Source organism: Lepidochelys kempii, chromosome 7 (genome assembly GCF_965140285.1).
Source record: "Lepidochelys kempii isolate rLepKem1 chromosome 7, rLepKem1.hap1, whole genome shotgun sequence".
Taxonomy (NCBI): domain Eukaryota; kingdom Metazoa; phylum Chordata; order Testudines; family Cheloniidae; genus Lepidochelys; species Lepidochelys kempii.
The window spans coordinates 121,829,640-121,852,627 of record NC_136386.1 but is presented as its reverse complement, the minus strand read 5'-3'; the positions used below and the strand labels follow the sequence as shown (position 1 = coordinate 121,852,627).

Sequence of the window (22,988 nt, the reverse complement as noted above, 5' to 3'; positions counted from 1 at the left end):
TGCTTCAGCACATACCCTGTCACGCTGAGTCCTGGCATACTCTGTACCCGCCTCAAGAGGAACACATGCTGTTTGTTTTGCTGGGGGAGGGGGTTAGCGATAAGCTGAGCAAACACTGCTGCCTTGGGAGGGACAGAGGGTTTATTTATTTATTTATTTGCAAAGCAAGGATATGTTTTTACTGAGCAATTGTGAGCACAAGTCCTGAGCGAACTGATGGCCAAAAACGTGAAACATGACAGCGTTGTATCTTGAAAAGAAAAAATCAAATCAAATGGGAATTACATGCAAAAATTTCCCCCCACATTAGTGCAAAGAGACAGGTAGGATTTTCTGCACATCAAAAAGCCAGGACCTTCCCTAAGCTAAGCTCTGGCAAGCGACATTTTCTATTCCTCTTTCCTTTAGCGTTGCCACAGCATTATCGGTTATTTAATATGGGGCACTGAAAATGCAGCATGTGCAATATGGCAGAGCTAACACGGCAGGAGCAACCTTACACCTTAACAGTGGGAATGTGTCCACTCGCTTGTCATGCTGATCCCCTTCCCACACCCACAATCTCTCCCTCCCCTGACCCTGTTCAGGAGGGGGACTGCTGGGGTGGGATTCTCAGGCTTGCGGGTCCTCAGCTCCTTTAGTGGGCACAAGCAGAATGTTCTCTGGACAGGAAGGAATCAAGGCAATTTGGGGTCCTAGGCCCACCCCACATGGAGCCTCCTGTGGCCCATGCACTGTGAAGCTTCCCGACCTGTTCCCTCACCATGGCCCTCCCGTGTCCTTCTCTGGGGTGATAGCAGCAGGGGCACCTGCACTGGAGCCATCAGCCGTTTTGGGTCTGTCTTGACTGTCATAGATGAGGCCAGAGCCCGGACCAGACCTGTCAGGGTGTCTAGTTCACTTCCCGAGGCAGTGGATGATGGTACCAATCATACTGGGTGGGGAGAAGGATGAAGTTGTTTCATACAGGGGATACGGTTGGGGCATGATGGGGACATGGTAGCAGAGGAGGGAGGGTCAGGGTGTGACAGGGACATAAGGACATAAGAATGGCCGTACTGGGTCAGACCAAAGGTCCATCTAGCCCAGTATCCTGTCTACCGACAGTGGCCAATGCCAGGTGCCCCAGAGGGAGTGAACTTAACAGGTAATGATCAGTGATTTCTCTCCTGCCATCCATCTCCACCATCTGACAAACAGAGGCTAGGGACACCATTCCTTACCCATCCTGGCTAATAGCCATTAATGGACTTAGCCTCCATGAATTTATCCAGTTCTCTTTTAAACCCTGTTATAGTCCTAGCTTTCACAACCTCCTCAGGCAAGGAGTTCCACACATTGACTGTGTGCTGAGCGAAGAAGAACTTCCTTTTATTTGTTTTAAACCTGCTACCCATTAATTTCATTTGGTGGCCCCTAGTTCTTACATTATGGGAACAAGTAAATAACTTTTCCTTATTCACTTTCTCCACACCACTCATGACTTTATAGTCCTCTATTATATCCCCTCTTAGTCTCCTCTTTTCCAAACTGAAAAGTCCTAGCCTCTTTAATCTCTCCTCATATGGGACCCGTTCCAAACCCCTAATCATTTTAGTTGCCCTTTTCTGATGTCAGTATATCTTTTTTGAGATGAGGGGACCACATCTGTACACAGTATTCAATATGTAGGCGTACCATGGATTTATATAAGGGCAATAAGATATTCTCCGTCTTATTCTCTATCGCTTTTTAAAATGATTCCTAACATCCCGTTTGCTTTTTTGACAGCCACTGCACACTGCATGGATGTCTTCAGAGAACTATCCACAATGACTCCAAGATCTCTTTCTTCATTAGTTGTAGCTAATTTAGCCCCCATGATTTTGTATGTATAGTTGGGGTTATTTTTTCCAATGTGCATTACTTTACATTTATCCACCTTAAATTTCATTTGCCATTTTGTTGCCCAATCACTTAGTTTTGTGAGATCTTTTTGAAGTTCTTCACAGTCTGCTTTGGTCTTAACTATCCTGAGCAGTTTAGTATCATCTGCAAACTTTGCCACCTCACTGTTTACCCCTTTCTCCAGATCATTTATGAATAAGTTGAATAGGATTGGTCCTAGGACTGATCCTTGGGGAACACCACTAGTTACCCCTCTCCATTCTGAAAATTTACCATTTATTCCTACCCTTTGTTCCCTGTCTTTTAACCAGTTCTCAATCCATGACATGATCAGTCGAGGGAGGGTCTGGGAGTGACAGGAACATGGTCAGGAGGGAGAGTTGGGGCATGACAGGGATGTTGTCGGGGGCTCAGGCTGTGATGGGGACGTGGGTGGGGGAGGGTCAGGGTGTAACAGTTAAGGGTGATGGGGACACAGGCGTGGAGGATGGGAAGGGAGAGCTGTGACAGGGACACAGGCGGGGAGCTGGGGGTGATGAGGACACAATCGGGGGGAAAAGGAGGGGGTGACAGGGTCAGGGTGACAGGGACACAGTTGGGGACAAAAAGAAAAGGAGGACTTGTGGCACCTTAGAGACTAACCAATTTATTTGAGCATGAGCTTTCGTGAGCTACAGCTCACTTCATCGGATGCATACTGTGGAAAATACAGAAGATGTTTTTATACACAGAGACCATGAAAAAATGGGTGTTTACCACTACAAAAGGTTTTCTCTCCCCCCACCCCACTCTCCTGCTGGTAATAGCTTATCTAAAGTGATCTCTCTCCTTACAAAGTTGGGGACAAGTTGGGGGAGGAAGGGAAGGGCCGGGACGGGGTGGGGTGGGCACAGGCCAGACGGCCCTGCTGGTGGAGGGGGCCCTGGGCCATCATCCACCTCCCACCGCCGGCCCTTTAAATGTCAGGCGCCGAGCTTCCCTTTCCGCAGCAGCCCCTTCCATGTGCTTCCGCCTCACTCAAGATGGCGGCCAAAACGGAGTTCTTCCCGGGCCGCACTCAAGATGGCGGCGCACGGGATTAGCTCAACCCCTGGGGTGGGGGTGTCACGCGCGGATGACATGAGCCAATGACAGGCAGAGCGGGGCGTGGGGCGGCCCAATGGGAACGCCAGGTGGGCGGGGCGGCAGCCGGGGCGCCCCTCTGCTCCCGTCCCGGGCCGGGCGCGGTAGGGTTAGGTAGGCGGGGGGTGGGGGGGGGGATGGAGAGGAGGCTCCTCGGCGCCATGGCCCTGCTGCTCTTCCAGGTCCTGCCCGAGGGGCTGCCGGCCAGCGTGGAGCCCGCCCAGGTAGGGGCTGAGGGGGCAGCGAGAGGCCTGTGGGGGGCGACAGGCTTGGGGGCCCGGCGTCCGAGGAGGGGAGCTGCCCTCGGGGGACCCCTCAGGGGTGCGAAGGGGGGCTGCACGGTGTGCTCGGGATGCAGCTCCCTGTGGGGGGGGGGTTACTTTGGGGCCTGGCCCAGCAGGCTCCACTCCCCCCCCCCCCCCATGCCTGTGTACCCCCCTCATACCTGGGAAAGGGGCCTAAGCGGGTTCCTGCTTTCACCTTCGTCTGTGCGCTGTTGATTTTCTTAACGCGCTGCCCTGCCCGCAGTGAAGATTTCTCCCCTTATTCTGAGCTCCCCAGGAGGAGGGTCGAAGCCCTCCCTACTTCCCTTCCCAGGTTTTGTTGAATCTTTTTGCCTCTGTGTTGTCATGTTCTCTTCCATTGCCCCACGTCAGCCCCGCCGGTTCTTAGTGTGTGGTGAACGAAGGACCCCGGGTAGAAAAAAGCCAACCAGCCAACCCCGCAACCCTGGAAATAAATTCAACAGATTATTAGGGTTGAGTCCAGGAGAGGTAATTATTATCCTGTATTCTGACCTTCCATGTAACCCAGATCATGGACTCTCACCCAGAGATGCGCCCATCTCAAAACATATTGTTCGGGACACCCAGTGTTGACCCACTGATGGGAGAATTGACCACAACATTTATGATCTCCTCCTGATTGTGTATATTTACCAAGGTGATTGAAAATCTTGTTTTGCTGAGTGGCAGGAAGGCTGCTGTTTTGGAGTGCTGAATGTCCAGAATCTTCTAAATATTTTCAGATGCAGCCTATCTGTGACCATGGAAATTGTAGATCTGTTTAATCTTATGTCCTTTCCTGTGCGGACTAGTGCAAGATTGTACCCTATTGTGTACTCTCGACTGTGTCTTTGGTCTGGTTTTTACTGATCCAAGTGTTGGTGCTTCTACCACTTCCTTTGGGAGCTAATGTAAATAAAATTTTCAACTTTGTGCAAATGGCATATCTTAGCGGTGGGCCATTCAGAGGGAGGAATTATTTCTAGAAAACTGTGGACCTCTATGTTCCCTTATATACAAACAAAGATGCAGTAGCTGCTGTAAAGTGAGTAAAAGATACTTGTTAGTCACTGGTTTCAGAGTAACAGCCGTGTTCGTCTGTATCCGCAAAAAGAAAAGGAGTACATGCATCCGATGAAGTGAGCTGTAGCTCACGAAAGCTTATGCTCAAATAAATTGGTTAGTCTCTAAGGTGCCACTAGTACTCCTTTTCTTTTTGTTAGTCACTGCCTCTCAGTGTGTCTCAAACAAGAAGGAATTGGTGAGGGAAGACATGGCAACAGTAATACAAGCAAGTTTGTTCCTAGACTACTTGTGTATGCAATTTGTACGTCTAATCTTTCAATACAACAGCAAAATAGACCTTGGTGGATATGAGAAGTGGGGCTCGGGGGAGGAAGACAGCAGGAGAGTGGATGGGGTGCTTTAAAAAGTTTATGTATTTCATGAGTGAAGGCACACTGTTCTTGGTAATGTGTATTTCCTGTGGTGACCAGATAGAGGCAAGAAGATATTTTATAAGTTTCCTTTGTAAAGTTTTTGTTTATATAAAATTGGCTTACATTGCTTATTTTAGATATTAGGTTACCTCTGCATCTCAAACACATAGTGTTATTGCACCGCCTACTACGAATTGTAATCAGAAATGTGAAATATTGAAAATAAGCTTATAACAAAATTTTATTCATGTACACCTGCATCCATGCCACCTTATATTTGTGATTCCTTCAGATCTTATAAGTAACATTGCGTAAAGCTAGGATGGGCGGTACTGGCACTGGGAGACTAAAGAATGGTGGGGTATTATTGCAGGGAATGTGTTGTGTAATTCAGTAGGTTGAGCTCTTATTGTTGAGCCTGCACTGAACAAAAGTTCCCAAGAGCATGCTCTGTTGCAGATGATTCTGCTTTTCGGATTAAAAATAGTCCATGCTGCTTATAGTCTTTACCAAAAAATTTCCTATAGTTACTCTTATTTTATTGCTCTATACTATCTGAACTTCAGTTTGCTTAACCACTCTCTGCCTCCTTGACCTTTCCTTGTATCCAGTAAACTGGAATTAATCTTGAGAGTATGTATTAGTAAATTAAGGGTTAAAATATTGCAGTTATCCAAAAAAACCCCACTACATATCAAGAAATTCAGAGTTAAGGTTAAACTGAAAAGGAAATCAAACAGTTAAGATGGTTTGCATTCTTTAACTCTGCTCTGAAGTGACACCATAAAGCGAGGGGGAGTGAAAAATAAATATCTTTAAAAATCCGTTTTATCAAATCTGGAACCATAAACTCTAAAATGCATTAATCATAATTCTGTGGTGTTGTATTATGTCAGTATAGGGCAGAATAAAAGTAGTTTGGATGCCTTTACTGTACATTTCCATGCCTAGCATGTATGGATTTCTTAGCTTAATTACAACTATATTCTGTCAAATGTAGCTTATGCACAGATTTCAATGAGGTATAACTAATATGAAAAGTTTGAAGAGCCTGTGTTGTTCCAGTCTTAAGATCATTTGAGACAAAAAAAGTCTGAGAGAGCTTAAAGGACACATTTTACAAGTCTTCTCAGTGTAATGGGTTTACTTGTAAAATGTCTCACGCCAAGTTCAATATCAGTGTTCTAATTTTGGGGATGATACTTTCTATTCTTTATACATAAGAAGGAGGCTGAATCCCTGCTTTAAGTGCAAAACTCAGCTCTGCAGTTGAAGCTACGTCAAGCATTATCATAGTACAGCATTTCTATTTAATGTTCTAAACTTTTGTATAACATGGGTGTATGCTGTTAAACGGCTGCCACATTTCACCTGAGCTGAGGCTGCATTTAGCACCTGGGGTTTGAGCTGGTATCCTGCCTCACATAGAGGCCTGTGCCTGAAACATCAGAGCAAGGAAAAAGCTCCATAATCCACCAATGGGTGTGGTCAGGGTACAGGTCCTTCTTTTTGGGCCATGTCTACACTAGAGACCTTACAGTGGCACAGCTGTACTGATGCAGCTTTGCCTCTGTAACATCTCCTGTGTAGCCGCTCTCTGTTGATGGGAGAGAGCTCTCCCTTTGACATAATTAAGCCAGCCCCAATGAGTGGCGGTAGCTATATCAGTGGGAGAGCGTCTCCTACTGACATAGCACTGTCCACACTGGCCCTTCTGTTGGTGTAACTTATGTCACTCGGGGGTGTTTTGTCATACCCCATGAACAACATAAGTTACATTGACAGAAATGCTAGAGTAGACGTAGCCTTAGACTCCAAAAGACCTTTGTTGGCCTAGCCACTTTTATTCAGAGAGTGAAGTTATTCCTATATTTTTAAAAGTGCATTGAGATCCTTCAGAATGAAATCTGCTGTATATAACCATAGGGCATATTACACCTCTGCCACAATATCTTTTGAGACTGTTGGTTTTGGCTCACTGATTTCTGCAGCTTTGGCAGGAGACAGTGGGGATCAAAGTACATTCTGTCCTTGCTCAGACTGGGAACCTCTAAGTGACTCTGCAGGTTGGATTAAGGACTCCATGTACTGTGATAGTTGCACCATAATTCAACTGGCTGTCCACCTGTGTGTAGCATGTTTTCCCATCAATTCAAACTCTTGTTTCATACATGGCTGTGAACTCAGAACCATGTACAGTATTACATGATTTTCTCCAAGCTATCTGAGCTGAGGCGTAAATTTATTTCTATACAGCAAATGTAAAATCTGGTTTGAAAAAGTAAAATGTATCCTGGGTAAGTCCTTGGTGGTGGTGGTTGTTGTTGTTTTTTTTTTTAGAGTAATTGGGGCTGCTTTTAACTCGGAATCATAATTATCTGTCTGAGAATCCACTACAATTAAAAATTGATTGATTAAAAACAAAAACAACTTATTTAAAAATACAACCCAGAAAATTCAGGGCTGGTTATAGCTAACTATGGCTGTCAGCCATAGCACCTTGTTCTTTGATCCTGTCAGACCTCACAAGCCAAGCAAGGTCAGGCCAGGTCAGGGCTTGAATCTCAACATCATCCAGTAGGTGGCATTTTTCTCTCCGAGTCTCTTCTGAACCAATAGCTCGGCATAGTGCTGCTGGATATATGTATTATTCTGGCCAGATTCCATCAAAGGATTTTTATATGGCCTGCCTACCTAAAATATCCTACCAAATTTTATTCTTCTCAAAATTCTTCTCTTCCTAAACATCCATCTCTAATCCCTTATATTGTTTGTAACAATGGTGTCTGAGTGCCTGTTGTTTAGTATTGCTTGGCATTCTTAAACGCGGGTCACATTTAATGTGAGTGGTAGCTGTGTTTCAGTGGTAGTTGAGGTGTTTCTTGTATATGTAATTGTATTTCATTTACTCAGAAACATTTTGGTATCCTCTGTGATACGAGGCATTACATATAGTAAATGTAAGATTATTATCCTTTTCGTGTTTAAATTTATATTGGGCAGAAAACAGAGTAGGATTAAATAATAATCAAATTTAATCATGGTAAAAGTTTAATAGTGGGGCGCATCACGGTTTCATACTAGATCCAGTGTTGTCTAATTATGTTATTGATCCGGAAAGGGTGAATAGCAAGGTAGCAAAAGGTGCAAATGAGAAAGCTATTTAGGGCAGTTGGAACCAGACAGGACTGTGGTGAACTTGGACAGATCTAAACAAGCTAGGTGAATAGGTAACAGAATGGCAAGCGAAGTTCAGTGTTCATAAATGCAGAGTAATGAACTTTGGAGGAATACATTTAATTATTCATACCCCTCAGAGTTCTACATTAACGGTATCTGTGCATGAAAGGGACCTGGGAGTCATTGTAGACAGCTCAATGAAAACTTCTGCTCGATGTGCAGCTGCAGTCAAGAAAGCAAACAAGATGTTAAGATGAATAAGGAATGGTATGAAGAACATTATCATGTCTTTATTAAGGTACTCTCTCTCACAAAATTAGGTGGGGTTCAGAGAATGGTGATGAATAAACAAGGATATAGAAAACTGGTGTGAAGAGAGATTGAGAAGACTGTGATTGTTTATTTTAGAAAGGAGACTGTGACTGGGTGTACCTCCCCCGCACTGATCCGGCTGCGGTTAACCACACACTGTGAGATGAAGAGGCCATGTCCCCCAACTCCTGATGGGCATGCTTAGCCTGGAGACAGGATATAAAAGGGAGTGGCCCAGCTTAGTTTGGGCTGGTTGAGGAGGAGAATGGATGTATGCTGTGGGCTCCTGCCAGGTTGTTGCTGGCGCTACGGACCATGGAGGCCAAGCCAGTTGGATCGACGGCAGAATCCCCGCTGACCCTGGGGGATGAGAGTGGGCCAGAAGGCTGACACCTGTAGGAGAACTCAGAGCAGGAAACAGAGGTAGGAAGCAACCCAGGGAACACAACTGTTAAAATAGGAAATTGAGCTGAACCGTGGACTACTGGTTTCTTAGGGCCCTGGGTCAGGAGCCAGTTGAGAATGGTGGGCCCGGATCCCCGTACCCTGCCCCACACCTGTCGCAGGGTGTGGGCACTGCTCAAGGACTCTGGCCATTAGACCATGCTGCCCTGAGAGCAAGGGCAGCCCCAAGGACTCTGGCTGCTAGGCTGCACTGCCATGCTTTATGGGCTAAAACAGCAGTATCTACACTAGCCACTTGAGCCATAACCCTTTATCGCACGCAACCTGCCATCCTGTGACTGGGGTGTACCTACCCCGCGACAGAGACAGATAAGAAGGTATTAGAAGACAAATATAAAATGCTGAAGGTATAAAAAGGTACATCAAGAACTTCTCTCTGCCTCATAACACAAGACATTTTGTGAAATTAGAATGTGGAAAATGCAAAACTAATAAAATACGTTTTTTACACAATGCATAATTAGGCTGTGAAGATTGTCACAAGAAGATGATGAGGCCAAGAATTTAACAAGATTCAAAAAGGGATTGGACACTTATATGGATATCATGAATATCCAGTGCTTATGATTAATACTAACGCATTTTGGAAGGAATATTAAACCTCATGCTTCAGGGCTTAATCCATTCTCTAAGATTAATAGATTAGAAGGCCAGAAGGGACCACTGTGATCATCTAGGCTAAACTCCTGTATGTCACGGGTCATAGGTAGGGCCCTACCAAATTCACTGTCCATTTTGGTCCATTTCACAGTCTTAGAATTTTAAAAATAGTAAATTTCATGATTTTATCTATTTAAATCTGAAATTTCACGGGGTTGTAAATGTAGGGGTCCAGACCCAAACAGGAGTTGAGGGGGTCGCAAGGTGATTGTACTGGGGTTGCGGTACTGCTACCCTTACTTCTGCGCTGCTGCAGGCGGTGGCTCTGCCTTCAGAGCTAGGCAGCTGGAGAGCGGCAGCTGCTGGCTGGGAGCCCAGCTCTGAAGGCAGAGCTGCCGCCAGCAGCAGCGCACAAGTAAGAATGGCCTCGTATGGTATTGCCGCCCTTACTTCTGACCTGCTGCCTGCAGAGCTGGGCCCTCAGCCAGCCGCTGCCACTATCCGGCCACCCAGCTCCGAAGGCAGCAGCACAGAGGTAAGGGTGGCAATATCACGATCCACCCTAAAATAACCTTCTGACCCCCTGCAACTCCCTTTTTGGTCAGGACCCCCAATTTGAGAAACTCTAGTCTCCCCTGTGAAATTGGTATAGTACAGGGTAAAAGCACACACAAGACCAGATTTCACGGTGGGAGACCAGATTTCGTAGTCCATGATGCATTTTTCACAGCCATGAAGTTGGTAGGCCCCTAGTCATAGGACTTCCCTGAATTAATTCCTGTTTGAACTACAACATTTCTCTTAGAAAAAACATCCAGTCTTGATGTTGAAAATTGTCGGTGATGAAGAATCCATCACAACCCCTAGTAAGTTGTTCCAGTAGTACTGGGACAACATTAGCTTTGTTCCAGTTGTCTGGAACCACCCAGTGTTCCAAGAGGTCTAATCTCATAGATCAGGTTGAGACTGTGGACAGACTATACCAAGTCTGCTACCGCAGGGTTCTTGCACCTTCCTCGGAAGTATCTGGTACCAGTCACTGTCCGAGACAAGATACTGAACTAGATGGATCTCAGATCTGAGCCAATCTGGCAAAACCTAGGATCTTGTCGTGTAACAGGCTGCTAAATGTTTAACAATAATAACCTTAGACAAAACTGTTTTAGATGGTAACCTCTTTAGGGCAGGGACCATGTCTTACTATGTGTTTAGAAGGCATCTAGTACTTTTTGGATACTCATATGTGTCTTTGTGCCTGAATGTGAGCCAAGGATCATGACACATGTCTCCATCTATATGATGAGTTCCTTTCATTACTAGCAAAAACAACAAGGAGTACTTGTGGCACCTTGGAGACCAACACATTTATTTGGGCATAAGCTTCCGTGGGCTAAAACCCACTTCATCAGATGCACGGAGTGTATTTTTCACTCCGTGCATCTGATGAAGTGGGTTTTAGCCCATAAAAGCTTATGCCCAAATAAATTTGTTAGTCTCTAAGGTGCCACAGGGACTCCTTGTTGTTTTTGCTCATACAGACTAACATGGCTACCACTCTGAAACCTTTCATTACTGGGTGACTCATTTGCCAGTCTGCAGACTGCTTTCCAAACAGTTAACGCTTCGGAGGAGGGCTGAATTTATATAGTGCTGTCTTCAAACTAACTCTCTATTGTCATTTTGAGCTGTAGCTCACGAAAGCTCATGCTCAAATAAATTGGTTAGTCTCTAAGGTGCCACAAGTACTCCTTTTCTATTGTCATTTTGACTGTTTTTGAATCTTAAGTCTCTTGTGATCTGAAGTTTAGATAAAATAGCCTTTGCAGATGTTTCGTCACCCGTGATTGCGTTCCATTTGCCAGCACTTAGCATTTCACCTCAGTCTGTTTCAAATTGCAGTGTCAAAAATACAGTAACCTCTTAACTTATTTTCTTAATTTCTTATTTTTGCTCCTCTACATCAGCCCAAGATCTTGATCCCTTTCCTGTCAGTCTCATCTGGAATTTTTTTGCATCTCCTATGCTTGTGTCTCTTCAGAAAAACAAAAAAACTTAAGTTAACCTGTCCTTGTATTCCTGTCCTTGCTCTTACTGGCAGTGTGTAATCTAGTGGTTAGGCCATGAGACTAGGAATCAGGAGTTCTGGATTATATTCCTAGCTCTGCCATAGACTCTCTCTGTGTCTTGAGGCAAGTCCTTTGACCTCTGGTGACTGTTTTCTCCATCTGTGAAATGAAAAGACGTGCCTGCCTCACAAGGATGAATGCAAGTCACCATAGAAGTCCAAAACTATTTTCCTTCCCATCATTCTCTACACTTGAAAAGACTGTGGGCAGCTTTCATCTAATGGAATGATTGAAGCAGAGACCCTCCTTACAAACATCAGCATGCTGAAGCTTGAAAAATGCAATACCAAAAATAAGTTTTGAGTGCTTTTAGAATGGGGGAGGTAAGAGGCAAGTTTTGTGTGGTCTTGCTCTTCGCTGCTTTATCTCAATTCTGTTGCCACATAGCTTTGGGCTGATAGGAGGCATGTGTGGTAAGTGATTGCTAATCAAGATTTCAAGGCTGTGTTCCCTGAGTTAACAAATCACAGCCAAAACTCATCTGTGTTCATTGGCCTGTAACAAAGCAGATACACTTGCAGGAACAGAATGACAGGGAATGGAGACTTTGACATACATAATACAGTGTAATGCCTTCAAACAAAAATCTTCCTACTGTGGACTCCAGTCTCAAAGATTTTAGAAAATGGGGAACCAAAGCATTAAATGGTCTTTGTTTCCCTGTAAAACTTGGATAAATTTGTATTAATAAAAAATTGCTTTATATCTTCCCTGTGAAGTGTTTAGAACTGTTGGAAACTGGAAAGTGATAGCAGTAGAAGTGTATTTAGAAAATGAACGTCCTACTTCAGGGCCTTTGAAGACCCTGGGAACCCGTTATGTGCAGACTGTGCAGTGTCTGAATCAGTGAGACAAATGCTAAGGTTTCTATTAGGCATAGTAATTTTGTAACCCTTTTTGAAGCAGAGATACTAAAGCCATTTACTGACTCTGGGTGGAATTTTCAAAAGCACCTAATTGGTAGGTTTGCAGTGTTATAGCTGTGTTGGCCCCTGGATATTGGAGAGACAATTGATTTAGGACACAAGTCTCATTTACTTTCAGTGAGGCTTAGTTCCATCTTGCTTGCTTGCAGTATATTACATACGATATACAGGAATTGATGCCGCTTCCTCTGAGGTGGAATGCAGAAGTTCTTTAATAGTACACAGTAACATTGCCCAACAGTTCAGAACTGGAATTGAAGGGACTCTTTTATCCATCTGAAATGATGTGGGGAAATTAGGGGCAGAATGTAAATACTTGGATTAGAATTTGGCAAAAATGCTGGGTATGCTGGGATTAACACCATTACATTTGCAGAACGTGCCATGGTATCTTGTAATGATTAGGTGAATGGTTAGTATCTTGATTATACATCTAGTACAAAAAACAGAACTTCTGTGACAAAGCACCTCTGCATGCCATGCTGCAGTCTTGGTTCAATGCTGACTGGAAAGAAGTATAGTGGAAGAAGTGGTAGAGCAGGATTAAGGATAAACTTCATCTATCACCAATGAATACTATGCCTTAAAGCAGTTTTTTTCAACCTTTTTGATACCAGGGACTGGCTTGCTGCCTTCCTAAACTGTGTCAGGGAGATCTCAGGGACCAGCGCAGGTCCTCGTGGACTGGTCGTTGAGAAACACTACCCTAAAGCGTTGAAATCAGTCAGGTTATAATCCTGGGCTTAAAAAAAGAACAGAATAGTCGGAGTACGGTAGTCATCCTGGGGAGTTCACTTCAACAGGGGCTCATAGTCAAATACTGTAGCAGGATTGTAAAGACTAATTTTTTTTGAGCAATAATACATTTTATTAGCTTTGAATACGAAGGAGTTATCAAATATCGTGCAAACCAGAGCTCTTGAGGAATCAACATTTTGTTGTACATTCTGCATTGCAGCTGATTTGGCCTTTGTATGCTGCTGTACTGCCAGTTTAGGTGATGCTCTGCAGACCTCAGGAGCCAGCAGGGCTGGGAAGAGAAGGTGACCCATCTTTGGCAGTTAGCCCTCTGCTTCTTTCTCTGCTCCCCCTTCCCTTTCAAAGCAGTAGAGCAAGGCCTCCGAAGAAGGGAGTCCATTGTGGTTTCTGGGCAAGGAAGGCAGCTGGGGCCTATATGGTTTTCACAGACAGAGGAAGAAGAGGTGGCCCTTGGCTGCTGTGTTCTTCATAGGGTTGAGGCTCAACTTGTCTCTTCCTTCCTGTGAAAACTGTAATGGGGCCCCATTTCTCTCCCTTCCCTTTTCCCTAACCATCGTTCGTTCCGAGATCTCTCTCCCCTTTTGGAGGGGAAGTGTGGCGAGGAGAAGTGGGAGGGGCTACAGCTGCTGGAGGAGGAGAGCTGAGGACCGTCTGCGCCCTTGGTCGGGTGGTGGTAGCATGATGACATTACCAACGCAGTCCAGCTAAAGCGAGTTTGGCCTGCATTTACTGAATTTGGGGGCAGCCTGGTCAGGGATCTCCCCTCATGTCCTATGAGAAGCCTGGGCTGGGAACATCTCTGAAAACCCTTGAGTAGGGAACCGTTCCTTAACCTCCTCTCCTGTAAGAGAGTGCAGATCTGTTCATTTGATCCACACAGTGAGAATAAGTTAAAAATAAGTTTGATTGCTACTCCAGGTGTTCCACGCTTAGGTCATATGTCACACATTTAAATGTCTTGTACATTAGTAGGGGTTGAGGTGTAAGTTAATGGCCACAAGGATCAGAAAGGAATATTTGCTCCACTGCATGTGTGCACAGCATTGCGTAACTGGGGCTAGGGATGTGGGGTTTGGAGTGGAGGCTGCTCCGGGGCTATGGTGGAGAGAGAGGACTGCCCTCCCCCCAGCTCTTTCTTCCTGCAGCAGCACCTGGGCTGGGGGGGAGAGGCGCCCCTCCCCACCACGGCAGGTTGAGGACTGGACTAGGTTCAGGCTGGGGGCGGGACGCCTGTCCCGTCTCTCTCCCGCCCCCCGGCCGCAACAGGTCGGGGACCACGGGGGGGGAGGGGGGGCCTGTTTCCACCACCGTGGCAGGTCCGCCGGGGCTGCTTACTAGGCTGCTGTGCAGCCACGCAACTTACAGAGACCTTAGATGACGGGTGTGTTTGTATTAGTGCAAGTGGAGGAAAATAAACATCTGGGTGGGCTTCTGGTGAGCTATTGCCGCATATCCAGTATGACTGACTTGACCGACTTATGCCTCTTTTAGGGTGACCAGATATCCTGATTTTATAGGGACAGTCCCGATTTTTGGGTCTTTTTCTTATATAGGCTCCTGTTACCCCCCCAACCCCTGTCCTGATTTTTCACATTTGCTGTCTGGTCACCCTAGCCTCTTTATTCCGTGCGGAACATAGGCTCTTCACCATCGCTTCCATCTTTGACAGGCTCTCACTGCAGTCTGAGCTTCTTCTGTTATCGTTTTGATGGCTTTCAGTTCTGTTCTGTGTTTCCATGTTGTGCTCGGTCTGCTCGTTGCCTCTTGCCCTGGGGATTTCAGTCCAATGCCTGTTTTTTTCTGTTGTTCAGGTCTTTCCTCCATTTGTGTCCTAGCTCTCTCCATTTTGGTTCTGTAAGTTCCTGTCCTGCATCTCCAGTATAGAAGAATCTAATTTTTTGAAGCCTAAACACTTAAACTGCCATTACAATTTTTTTAAACATTCATTTAGATTCCTAAATGAGTGACACACACAATCTTTGTCAAAATTCTTATGAAAAGAACTTCTTTTATCTCTTGCACAACTTTAAGTGGTTTTCCAGTAATCTTTGTAAGTCATTGTCCTTTCTTTTAGCACTGGGTGCAGGGTAAAACTTAGCTTGTTTATGCCTTTAATTCTCACATTTAATTATATAAATAGTTTTTAAAAAAATGTTATTTGGCTTGTACAAATATTGCATATAAAGTCCTCTGGCTGAGTCTGCATTTGTCAGCATTTTTCATCCCTACCCAAAAACCAGACATCTTGTCAATTCCAAACTAAGAGCCTTTGAGGGTGCAGTATCTTGATGAACATGTAAACTAGAGATTAGTGTAAAGCTTGTGGTAATAGAGGGGGCTGAACAGCCAGGCTTTCTTAAAGGAGGTACATTTTCATGAGGGCGAACTTTAAAATAGCACTTTATCTTTTGTAACACTTTAAAAAGATGATTTATTTTGTATATTGTCAGATCTTTAAAGGAAAAGCACAAGGATGCTATTAAGAACTCTCAAATTCTAATCCTGGTTCTGCCATTGACTTGCTTGTGAAGCATTATTGTACAAATCACTTCACCTTTCTGCCTCAGTATCTGCAGTTTAGATGGTGAAACGAAGGGCTTGTCTACACTTGAAACTTGTTGCAGGTTAACTTGCATTATTTCGTGTTAAAGGGTCTTGCTTCCACAGTCAGTTTTTTTGTTGCTTATCTGGTGTTTTAACATGCATTATTCAGCCCACTTTAAAAGCGGGTTTACTGAGAGATGTGGAATGACTTTACCCATCCCAAAACTGTTGTTCATCTGCCAATTCCTCCTGCTGGTATCTCACGCTGCTTTGCTGGCTCAGGGTTGGCCTGTCTGTTTACCTGTGTGCTCTCTAGTGCCTGGGGTCATTATAGCTGGAGGTCACCTCCCTGTTTAAATGCTGGTGCAGTTCTGTGTCTTGTAATTCTATCTCTTGTGGAGATTGCAAAGCTGTCCTGTTCCTCAATGCTGATCAGTCAAGACTTGTACTGCAGTGTGGCCTCTGGCTGGGGTCGAAGACTTCATTGCCCTATTGGGAGAGGAGCACATACAGGCCCATCTGAATTCTAGCCACCGAAATGCACAAATATACAAGCAGCTGTCCAAACAAATGAAAGAGAGGGAGGTACAACTGGGACTTAAGCCAATGCCTCAATAAAGGAAAGGAACTCCGACTGGGTTATAAGAGTGTGAAGTACAATAATAGGACCTCTGGGAGAGCTTGCAGCATCTGCAGCTTCTATAATGAATAGGACTGTCAACTTGCTGGAAATCTCACCATTGAACCCCTGCATTTTGAGGACACGCTCCGCCAATGTCAACCAAGGCGCAAACCAAGAGGGAGGAGACTGATAACGAAATCTCTGATATCGTTGACTTGATGAACTAAGGATTAGTCTACACTATAATTGCTACAGTGGTGCAACTGTACCAATGTAGCTGCGTTGCTGTTGCACTCTAATGCAAGCACTCTATGCCGATGGGAGAGTTCTCTCCCATCGGCATAATTATTCCACCTCCCTGAACGTCAGTAGCTATATCGGCGGAAGAGCATCTCCCCTGACATAACGCTGTCCACGCTGGCTTGTAGGTCAGTGTAACTTGCGTCACTCGGGGGTGGCTTTTCCATACCCCTGAGCGACTTTAGCGCTTACTTTGACATAACTTATGTGTACAAGTCCAAAGAGGGAAATGCAGTCCCAGAGACTCAGGAGCTGGCCAGTTCACAGCCTGAGGAATGGTCTGGATCACAGGAAGATACCTGACCTGGGGAACGGATCACTTGCAGTAAGTATTGTGTGATCTATTATAATACAGCTGTATTGAGGGTGTTGCCATGTTGGTCTACCTTCTTTCCGCCTCATGTGTTTTCAACTCCGCCATGTTTGTATAGGCATTTTCCATCACCTGGGCTTTTAAGCCCTCCACCCATTGCTCATACTGCTGTCTGTGCGGGAGAGTGTATACGTTCTACAACGCTTTTCTATCGATGCGGAAACACAACCATAGCTTGTTTGCGGTTCCAGCTAGCCACTGTGTTGCCTGTTGGCCTTCCACTCCCACCCAGTCTTAGTTCCCCAATCGACGCAACCCCCTCCTCTCCCCCCCCCCGGCTGCACTGTGTGGCTTACCAATGAGATGGTTTTAAATAAAAGCAGTTCTATTGTAGCAGCAAGTGCAGAAAAGAGAAAGCACCAAGCATTTATCTGATGTGTGCCGTCATTGATGCCCTCAGCTTTTAGTCAGTGTGAGTTACACCGGAAAAGTCATGTGTGGTACATAATCATTTTCAAAAAGATACTGTAAGCAGGACATCGTTTGTTTTACAGGGCACTTTATGCTGATCTGCAAGGGTTAAAGAGAACGTAAGCTAAAGAGTGCTCTAATTTTGCACAGAGATTTCACAGCAATGCAGCACTCTCAGCACTGCTCCTTCAGCTTATGGTTCCCTTCCATTCCTGCCCAAGCTTTGGGATACTACCCCGTCAAACAGCTGCCTGGCATATTTTTCTCTGTTTGCCCGTTAACTTTTTGATCAAAATCCTTTGCCTTTTGAGGAGATGGTTCCTCAACGTATGGACACCTGCAGAGGAGCCCCTATTCCCAACACCCACAGTCGACCTCACATTTATTATCCATTTGCCCAGGTTGGCAGAACAACCACACATCACAGGCCCAGGGCTTCTACACAAACAAAGACAACAAAATGGCAACAAATGGCGGAGGGCAACAAAAATAATTAAGGGACTGGAACACAGGAGTTATGAGGAGAGGCTGAGGGAACTGGGGATGTTTAGTCTACGGAAGAGAAGAATGAGGGGGGATTTGATAGCTGCTTTCAACTACCTGAAAGGGGGTTCTAAAGAGGATGGATCTAGACTGTTCTCAGTGGTAGCAGATGACTGTACGAGGAGTAATGGTCTCAAGTTGCAGTGGGGCAGGTTTAGGTTGGATATTAGGAAAAACTTTTTCACTAAGAGGGTGGTGAAGCACTGAAATGCGTTACCTAGGGAGGTGGTGGAATCTCCTTCCTTAGAAGTCTTTAAGGTCAGGCTTGACAAAGCCCTGGCTGGTATGATTTAGTTGGTGTTGGTCCTGCTTCGAGCAGGGGGTTGGACTAGATGACCTCCTGAGGTCCCTTCCAACCCTGATATTCTATGATTCTATGAAAGATGATTGTGAAAAGTCTTACCATTTCTGAGCTCACGCAAGACTGGGAAGAGCTGTGGGAATAGAATTCCAAAATCAAGGAAAAAGCAACATTTTATCTCTGCTGGCATTGAGACTTCAATTTTGACAATAACGAGCTGTTCTTTTTCTCTCCCTCTCCCCCCAGAGCAGCTGATACCTTGTGGCAACTAAGGACAGGGGTGCTAACTTTAAGTGAACAGCTGTTCAAACTCTGTAGGAGGAAGAGGAAAGCAAGGGATGATGTGTTCAAAGAACTCTTAGGTGCATCCAAAGAGAGAGAGAAAAAGACAGAGGAGTGGCAGGAAGGGTTCCTGGAGCATGACAGAGAGAGGGAAAAAGACAGAAAAATGGCATGGTCCTCACAAGCACAGCTGCTGGGGATGGGTAGGCAAACAGCCCTCCTAGAAAACATGCTAGCTCTCTGGTCAAGGACTGGTTCACAGCCTGTGTCCCCTGCAACCATGCTCAGAAACAGGTCCTGCTCCAGACATTCTGTGCCATGGGACAACAAAGAAAATAGTAGACAGTGGGAGATACCCACAAGGGAGAGGCCCTCCCACATCAAAGATGCAGACAACAGTGTTGAGTGGCCTACATATGCACATTTTGTGACCTTAAAAGCAGAAACTTGTCTGCATGCAACTCTTGTCTGTGGTATTTTTTTCATTTACTATTTGCATATTGTTATGTAGGTTAACATTTTTTACTGATCTAAACATTTATATTGGTGTATAGTTTGTTAAAAATACATTCAAAATGTTTTTGTAGTCTGGGATGTGCATCTAGAACAACTCATGAAAACGTGCACCTCCACACATACACTATGTTAAAACCCCCACAAAGCATAGTAGAATCCCCACTTATAGCACGACCAAAGCTTTGCAGCATGGCACGTGCATGTTAATATATGTGTGTAGTAATCCTGATTTAAGCCTTAAACAAAAGCATACACATTTCTGACAAGTGACCCCTAGCCTCAAAGTAGGAGCACAGTGTATGCCTGACTTTGTGCCCCTGTAGCATGTCATAGAGGTATCTTCTCTGCCCGTTCAAAACATTCAGCAAGTCTCCCAACCATCTACGAGGCTATCCCCCTTGGTCTGGCAGAAGTTGTGTAAGACACAGAGAACAGCTATCCTAAGAGGGAGATTTCTCATCAGTCTTGACATCAGGCTCCTTCATCTACCTTGCAGTTTCCCAAATGTACCTTCCACTGTTATTCTGCAGCTACTTATGGTGTATCTTTCTCCCATCCAATTGCCTAGTAGAAGGCTTTGTAAGTCAGGGAAGCCGAGGGTAAGCAAGGTTTCCCAGAATGACTGATGTCTGGCACTGCCATAGTCCACAAAGACTACTGAACCAAAAATTCAATTTTTTTCCATTACAGGAAAGTCTCAGGTTTCTAAAGCTCCTGGCATCATGGACATTTCCAGACCACCCCACATTAATGTTGGTGAACTGTCCATGCTGATCAACCAGGCCTTGCAGCCCCAGGATGAAATAACTTTGAACTCCACGGTCTGGTGCTGGAGGGTGAAGATGCAAAGAACAGGCACCTGGATCCCCTCAATGACCACAATAGAATTTGTGAACTCCAGCTGTGCAAAACCATTCACCTCCCATGCATTGCCTAGCCTTAGGAATCAGGGGCAAAGCACTTCCTTGATAGCTGTGCAAACCTCCATGGCAACAGCCTCAGTGGTTGATCTTACCAACACCAAACTAGTTAGTTACTGATCAATAGTAGTTGGGGATGGCTAACTTCCAGATGGTACTAGCTGTACACTTCTCCACATTGAGGGCAACTCTCACATGGGTGTCCCGCCACTGCAGCCTTGGCAAGAGCTCTGCACAGGTTTATATGAAAGTGGCTTTTGACATCCTGAAATTCTGCCAGCACTGCTGGTCATCCCAGGTCTATAGCACTGTTCTGTCCCACTAGTCAGTGCTAGTTGTCCAAGTCCAAAAGTGGCACTCTAAGTGAAGGCGCTTCTGGAAAATATCTAGGAGAAGTGTTTCCTGGATGTCAGCCTCTGTTTTTCAGATGGCCTGCTTCTGAAGTCATGAAGCATGATTGTAGACATGCTTGCTGCAGCCTGTTTATATTCATCATCCTGAAGATTGCAGTGCTCGCCAATGTTTCTTCCATGCTGCCTATCAGCACTTTGAAAACGGCATTGACTTGCAAAACCCAAATGGATGATGGGATGAAAAGAGAGAGATCATGGGAATATAGTTTGATGCCTCCCCCTTTCCCCAAACTTCAGAATTCCATTGTCTTCCAGTAGGTATCCTACAATGTGCAGGGTGGGAAATGCCAAAATACATACACCACAGCAGTGTAGAGCAGTGCACCATGGGATGTCTGATCAGAATGCTGAGCACTTGTTTCGAACCGTAACTGTTGTGTGGTAGCGATAATATGAGGCAAAAGTACCTTAATCTCAGGATAACAATACCTATACCAGGGATCTCAAACTCAAATGACCACAAGGGCCACATGAGGACTAGCACATTGGCCCGAGGGCCGCATCACTGACACACATCCCCCACCGCTGCCCCCGGCCCTGCCCCCACTCCACCCCTTCCATGAGGCCCTGCCCGCCTCTTCCCATCCCTTCCCCAAAGTCCCCACCCCAACTTCGCCCCTTCCCTGCCCCTATTCCAACTCCTTCCCCAAATCCCAACCCCTGCTCTGTGTCGTCTTCGCCTCCTCCCTGAGCTTGCGGCTCCCCGCTCCTCCCCCTTCCTTCCTGGAAAGCACTAAGCTCTGCCAAACAGCTGTTTGGCGGCGGGAAGCACCTGGAGGTAGGCAGAGGAGCGGGGTCATGGTGCGCTGGAGGGGGGACAGGTAAGGGGAGCTTGGCGGCCGCAGGAAATAACTTGGAGTGGGCGCAGGGAGCTTGGCGGGCCGCAGCAAATAACTCCGTGTGCCACATGTGGCCAGCGGCCATGTGTTTGAGACCCCTGGTCTATCCGCTACTCATACAAAGCTTGTTGCAGATCGCTTAATACAGATTCACAAAACCATGATACTTGCTGTGTCTCCTTACAGCGATATTGTGAGATGAATAGTGTAATATTTGTACAGCATGCAGCAAGTAAAATACATTTTCATCTCCTGCTCTTGAGTCCAGTGTATAGGACTAGATCCTTCAGGTTTAAAATACAATTAGTGATTAAGAAACTTGGGGTTTCTTCTGTGATATCTTTGTCCCAAGATGTTCAGAGTCCAGTTCAGAGTGGACAAACTTTATTATACATAGTTGTGGAGCCTTGATTTGAATTCTTATGTATTTTCTTAGATACTGTTATCCTTAAGGTAGGGACCATTCCAAAGTTCCTGGCACATGGCGATGCTACCATAAACAAATAGAAGCGTAAAGCACTATAAAAGTGTTAAGTTTCTGAGCCTCTACAAGCCCCATGTGGCACGTTTCACATATGGTAGAGAAGAATTCAGGGTGAAAGGTTTTCCTCTTCACAGCTCATGTTTGATTTGATCCTGTAGCGAAGTTAAAAGGGTGAATTTCTTACATCAAATTCACTTTGAAGGCAGCAGATGAAGTCACAAAATCGGGACTAAACCAGCAGGTTAGATCAGAAGGGCAGTGAAATGAGGAAGAGATCACTCAAATACAAACAGTCCAGTTGTAAAGGAAATACAGAAGCTGAACTGGCACCATAAACTGCTTTGTCAGTCAGATTTTTTTTTTTATCTTAAAAGTGCCTGGAACATCTAGAGCAAACAGTTATCTGATTGGTTTTAGCTTCTTAGAGTGGACCGCTTATCACATACACCCTTCCTGGGAGTTGAGGGAAGACAGAATTCCTGAGATGTCTTAAAGGGATACTTCCCATTTAAAAAAAAAAAAAAAAAAGCCAACCGCACACCCACCCCCTGCCAACCTGGAATTTCAAAACCAAATATACTTTTTCTAGATGACATTTTGACTTTCACTGTGTCTGGACAGTGAAACTAGACTGTCTCAGGTTCTACTTTTGATGTGCTAGCATGCTGAAATGCAGTTGTATTTGGGCTTCCAGTCCTGTGCAGGAGAATCCTTTTTGTGCATCAGATATCTTTGCCCTCCTCAATCCATCTCAAAACTGGCTACTCCTGCTTGGATTTCCATGGTGGGCATCCGTTTAAAAATACCAGCCCTTGCATGATTCTCTTGCTAGGTGTAATAATACCCTCTTCTTTTTGTCTAAGTTAGATGGTAAATTTTCTGGGGGTGAAGATAGTCTTTTTTTTTAATATGTGCAAAGTCATGGTGCTACATAATGTTTAATAAAAGCATATGAAAACTAAACTTTGGGCCTGAACTGCATAAACATTTCTCTGATTTTTTTCAGACACCATTCACCATGTTATAATCTGCATTGCATATAATTGACATTTGATTGACCTTGTGCAAACTTTTACTGTGTAGTTAGCATATTAAATCAGTGGTTTGAGGATGGATCTACAAGTCATAAACAGTAGGGTATTATTTAGTGGGAATATTCAACAAAGTCTCTTGTTTAAGGCAGAGCATTTTAATTCAAAACTTCACTTTAATGAGTTCTTGTGCAGCTGACTTTAACATGTAATTCCTCAGCAAGTCAGGCCAGCCTGGAGATTCTGTAATAAATGTCATTTTCTCAGCAGAAAAACCCACCTGAAATAAATATTCCTAACACTTCTAAG

General features: G+C 45.0%; 1 protein-coding gene across 2 annotated transcripts in view; it reads left to right on the top strand.

Annotated features, from left to right (window-relative positions):
* Window positions 1-3,110: 3,110 nt before the first annotated feature.
* The window catches only part of WBP1L (WW domain binding protein 1 like), an 86,668-nt gene continuing 66,790 nt past the window's right edge, over window positions 3,111-22,988 (top strand). Inside the window, exon 1 of one of the 2 annotated variants that reach the window (XM_073354490.2) lies at window positions 3,111-3,233. In XM_073354490.2, the coding sequence (XP_073210591.1) occupies window positions 3,147-3,233 (87 nt within the window). In that variant the 5' untranslated portion in view covers window positions 3,111-3,146. Of the gene's footprint in view, window positions 3,234-3,462; window positions 3,783-22,988 lie in introns of those variants that run through there. The other variant, XM_073354489.2, reaches the window with a different exon arrangement.